Here is a 5,732-nt window from a genome sequence, read left to right as displayed (position 1 = left end):
TGTGGTTTATAACATGTCAAACAAAATCATACTCACTCCTTGCTCACTAGAAATGCTAGACACTTGAAAAAGTGAATTTTAATAATTGTTTTCTTAAATACTTGACCTAAGATATTCTTCAAAAAGTTAAAACTGCCTCCCACAAAATTTTGTGTATATGGCACAAGTTGACATCCAAACAGTGTGAATTCCATTGAAAAGGCACTGTTTACAATACTCAGATAACCTGACAAGTCTATTTTAATGATGTCTGAGAATGGAGAATATATTTGAAATAGGTAAATAGACAAAACCTTATAAAAAGTACAGCACTGCTATATAAAATGAAATAAAGTGACAAAGATGACCCTTTTATGACAATTAAGCCTATAAACACTTTGAATCATTATTAAAGTTCTATAACACAAAAATGACAAAAAGATTTTCTTAAAGGCACAAAAGCATGAATACTACATGAAGGTTTATTTTACAAGGCCAACTTTTCAATGGAATGAAATTGCCAACCAAGCAGAGAGAAAGACAAAACTGTACATTTATAAGTGATACAAAAAAAGTGACATGAAATATAAGAAAAATAGCTATTGCTGAAACTTAATATTTCACATGTTTTATTATCTCTTCCTATATCTAGAGTTCCATCTCACTAAGTAGTGGATAACTGAAGGCATAGTAAATTTAACAGCTTAAAGAAAAATGAACATATCAATCACATATTTTCATGTGAGAAAATAAAATTTTTTGATCAAAGGAAAAAAGAATTAATCTTAAGGTCTTAAGTCTTAAACACCATCATAAGACTCTCAGACAAGTGGGAACTAAATCAGAAATTTTATAAACCATACGTGAAGAAGATCAATCTCAGGACATTCAAAGTCAATTACATATTATGGCTAAATACGAAGTTAATTATATTTTAAACGATTCATACTGTAAGCCGAGTATAAGCATTGATCTAGAACTAAACCATCAATTCCTGAGTTTTGTGTGCAGTTCACAGAAAGGAACTCATACAGCTAAAAGCACAGACAATAATGTGCTTTTAGTATATAAGAAACAGTCTTTAAGTTAGTTATCTAGTGTTGCTAAAACATAAATATCACAAATGGATGTCTTTAACAAACAAAAATTTATTCCCCCTCAATTTAAGAGGCTCAAAACAGATAGATTCATAGCCAATCCGTCAATGGGTCTCAGAGGCTGTAAATCACGTGGGAGGAGATTGCTCATCTTTCTCTTGTGGACCTGCTGGTGGATTCAAACCTTCAGAGAAGCCTTTGGGTTAGCAACGCAACTCCTTAAGGACCCTGTCTCTTCTTGCTTTGTTGTTTTCCTTGTTTAATCTCTTGTAACTAAAAAGAGATGATTTAAAATACACCTGACACTAATCCTGCCTTATTAATATAATCCAGTAACAAAGGGGATTATAAGCACAGGAATTGGTAGGATTTATAGCATTTTTAATTGTAAATACAAAAGAAAAGGTAAAATAATTATTTTTCTAGTTTTAGAGGACACCTACACAAATAAAACACTATGTAGACCAAATGAAAAAAATATATACATGGACAAAATAAAAATCTCATGGAGGGTCTTCAGTCAAAAAGATGTTTTCCAGGATTTAATGAAGAAATTTTTGTGATCAGCCAATTAAGTTATGTATTATATAAATACTAATTTAAACCATATAAAAGATCTAATTGTACAATATTTACAAAATATTATATCAATGACTATACAGTTGAGTATTACATTGGTAACAGAATGTGAGTACAAAAACTGGATTGACAAAAAAATAGGAAATGCAACAACAAAAAAAACTCCACTCATTCTTGTGTAGTCATGAAAATACTGGATATTGGTATATCTTACTATGCTTTAACGAACTTAAAGCATTTTCACATGTATACCTGTAGTACAGTATTGTTTTGTCAATACTATATAGTAAATGGCTCTTCATAGAGACCTTAGGGTCACACAGATTATATACTTAAGGTTGCTATACTGGTTAGGAAAAGAAACAAGAAACCCTCAATCTCTTTACCATTTTCAAAATTTAGCAATCTTTCCTTGATTTCTGTATTTACCATGGCATAACCAATTGATTAACTTTTATTAGTTGTTACTCTTCTCTGTCAAAGGCAAATGTGTGGCCAGAGTAAAAAATTGCTTTTGAGGATTACAAAAATTAACAGGAAAAAACCCCACAAGTCAAAATATTAAAATGAGCATGGTGGGGAGCTTGCCTGAGCTTGAACAAAAGCGATCTGGAAGAATTGTGGTTTTACCAAAGAAGGAAGTTACCATGAACAGAGAAAGATAAGAAGAATTCAACATCAGACCTTGACTCTGCTCAACTTATTGCACATTTTAAAGAAATCAAATTCTAATGTATCCATAGTTACTACCAAACAGAATGACTATCTTTCCTTTATATTGCCTTTCTCTTTTTTGGCTTCGAATAAAATATTGGTTAATTTTTCTAATCTACTGACACAATAAAGTCTAAATGAGATAGCATGAACTATTAGCATTTCATATGCTCCAATCCCTATTCTAGAATTTAGCCTATGCTATTTACCAGGTGAACAAAAAAAAAAAAAAAGAAGAGCTTCAATCTACTTTAACCATTCATTCCCCCTCAAGGGCTTACGGTGGTTATCATGTAAGTAAGATAAGAAAGATAGTATGATCACTTAATCCAATAGCGTATACTAGTTTTTACATTGATATATATATATATGAACATGTATAACTAAAGATAAAAAAAGTCCTGTGTAAACTTTTTCAAAAACATTCTGCTATTTTCCTTTCTCAATACATACATTTTGACCATTCAGACATCCTTTTTGTTTCTAAAGAATTTAGCTGGGTGCTTTGGAAAGATTTTTTTTTTCCCCTTTAAGAAGAAACCCATTCCCCCGACCTGATCCAAAACAAGCCATTATTAGTGTACTGAATTATTTTTGTTCATTACTCCATCATTGCCATTCTGTAATTCTTTATAAAAAAATGTTTTGTGCCTACTGTATGAAGAAAACAGAATACATACATTATTTATAAGATTGATAGCATCTTTGTTAGGAAAAAATGTTAATGATATATTGTAGAACAAACACACTATTACAGATTATATAAAGACTACTGTCAGATAAGAGTACATAAGAGACAACAGTATATACATGTGGATTTATTATATTCACATGTAGACACACAAAAGCTAGAAATGCTCTGTTATTTAACATATAGCTCACTTAACAACCAAATAGGATAGCTCTTGTTTCAGGTTAATAATAAAAGGTATGAAAAGTCAACACATCTACATTTATCTCTAACATTTTTCCTTTTAGAAATATTGTGATGTTTTAATAAAGACCAAACCAACTTGAACATTGGTCCCAGGCCAAATACAGTTCATTGATTCAACTATAAAGAACTTCTACTTAAATATGAAGTTTATTAGGACTTGAAGCAGTATCAGGAGGAAAATGATGAAATAGTCTTTTTGTTGCAGAAAATAATCCGTGGCAGGTGTGCTTGAAACTAAATGATTTCGAAGAGTCATAATATTTCTGCAAAAATAAGCAACAATAAGTGTCATATGTCAAAATTTTAGCACAAATTCACAATTTGCTATTTTACAGTCAGAGTTCTTAGTTACATTAACTAGGTTAACCGATTATTACCGTGATGAGAAAAACCCCTATATTTCTCTTAGGGTTATGCTATATGTTACATAGCCATTATTAGACTTTATCTAAATTTGATCTTGCATCAAACATATTAATCCTATACATCAAACATAATTATTACAGAATGATGATGAAGTAGCTTAACACCTTTTCTATTTTTTAACAGTGGTTTTAAACCAAAAATTTTGCTTCTTAGATAATCTACTATTTTAGAGAAACCTAAGTGGAGAATAATTGTAAATTTCCCAGGGAGAATTAACACCAGAGTTTGTGACATCCCTCATTTGAAGAATGTTCTATAGGTACTTTATATTCTAATAAGAAGGAAGGTGCTACTTTAGTCATGAAATTAGCTTACGTTACCTCATGTCACTCTCAATAGCTTTTGGCTGAAAGAAGCTGACCAGTAAGACATTTTAAGAATTTTACAACTGAAGTGTTCCAGCAGTATAAAGAAAGGAGGTAAACAAATAGGCTTCTTAATACTGAAATACAGAGTTGTTCATTTGTGGATTTTATGTTTTTTAGCTCACCTAAGCTAAAATTTTTAACTCCACAATCAATACTTGCAGCCCTCTACGGTTCATCTGTGGACATGCTGGAATGGCAAATAGAAGTTAGGGGGGAAAAATGAAAAAGAGAGTAGGCTTTTGCCTTTAAGGAATAAAAAAGTAGAAAGGTCTACCCTCTTCTTCTCTACCTCCTTATTTAACAGATTTGCGTTTAGAAAATCTGTCATTGTAAATTCTTTCTCTATGTCTCTATGATGTATATAGTCTTTTGAAGGGCTAAATAAACCTCTTGCCAGTTTTATAATCCAGGAATGTTTCCTCAAGGCCCTGATTGACACTACCTTAAAATGTAATCAATCAAGAAAGAAGTACCTATTGCTTAGTACTTGGAAGAGTAGGAGTCAGCTGGTACTTAGCTCTAAGTTGCAAATTTATGCTCATGCAAAAAATATGAGAAATTAGCAAATATAAGTGACTATCCAAAGAATCAGGTAAATTTAGGATGAACAGTGAAGTCAAGCTCTCTTCCTTGAGGACTTCAAAACATATCTCATCTCTCAAACTCACTGCCACTTAGTTAGAACAACTTAACAGCTGCCCCTCCTGTGGGTTTTCAGAGGCCATCAATCACATGAGATTGCCCATCTTTCTAGGGAGCTTCTGGCAGATTCTCTAGTGCATATGTATGAAATGGGTTGCATTTGGCTATTTAAAGGATTGCTGTTGTGTACCACTGAGTCAGAACCAACTAAACAGCTGACCTTTTAGTGGGATAAAAATCTTTTTCCTATCTCTACAGTCTCTTTACTGGACTGACTGTGATTTAAATAAAAATCAGCCTTGGTGCTTATTCAACAATAGTTTCTTGATGGGTAAGTTGGAAGGATGGGCATTTTACTAAGTGAATTCAATGTGGGCAAAGATGTAAAGATTAGAGACAGTATGGTACATTCTGGGAGAAATCAGGTGTTTCTGAGGACTAAGAGTATGAGTGCAGTGGGATGGCAGGAGATGATGACAAGGCTTAAGCCAGAAAGTTTCCATGAACAAAGAAAAGAAACAACCTGTTTTTTAAAAGTTCTCTGAACATCTATCATGCTGCATACTAAAAAGCACATGGGCTAACATAAAAATACCACAAAATCTAATAACTGACAAAGCCATAGAAAGCAGGCAATTTGAACTCAGCTAATGTTAATTAACCCAAGAAAGGGTCAGATACAAGCAGTCAGATCATGGGTTGGACAATGAAAGATAATCTGAAGGGATTTGGTAGAAGTGAAGTGGTATCCTGGTGGAGTGTGGAGCTGGGAAATAAATGGGTCAAGGCACTGGGCTAAGAGTAGGGTCAATACTGTAACTAATGATTAACTCCACAATGAGGGATTTATCTTTCACTGCTCCACAAATTACTTGTCTGTCAGATACTCCTCTAAATCTAAACATTCAGATTAAGACAGACTAGGAAGAAGGACTGGCCATCCACTTCTGAAATAGCAGGCCTCTGAAAACCCTATGTACAACAGAACAC

At 32.8% G+C, this 5,732-nt stretch overlaps 1 protein-coding gene across 1 annotated transcript in view; it reads right to left on the bottom strand.

Moving 5' to 3' along the window:
* Positions 1–3,436: 3,436 nt before the first annotated feature.
* Positions 3,437–5,732, bottom strand: part of OSBPL8 (oxysterol binding protein-like 8) — a 114,381-nt gene continuing 112,085 nt past the window's right edge. Inside the window, exons 22-23 of the mRNA XM_006882589.1 lie at positions 4,488–4,542; positions 3,437–3,569 (exon numbers count right to left, since the gene is read on the bottom strand). Coding sequence (XP_006882651.1) covers positions 3,437–3,569; positions 4,488–4,542 — 188 coding nt within the window. The remainder of the gene's footprint in view (positions 3,570–4,487; positions 4,543–5,732) is intronic.

Source organism: Elephantulus edwardii, unplaced genomic scaffold (assembly GCF_000299155.1).
Source record: "Elephantulus edwardii isolate Elephantulus edwardi_28Jun2011 unplaced genomic scaffold, EleEdw1.0 scaffold00021, whole genome shotgun sequence".
Classification (NCBI taxonomy): domain Eukaryota; kingdom Metazoa; phylum Chordata; class Mammalia; order Macroscelidea; family Macroscelididae; genus Elephantulus; species Elephantulus edwardii.
This window is presented reverse-complemented; position numbering and strand designations above follow the sequence as displayed.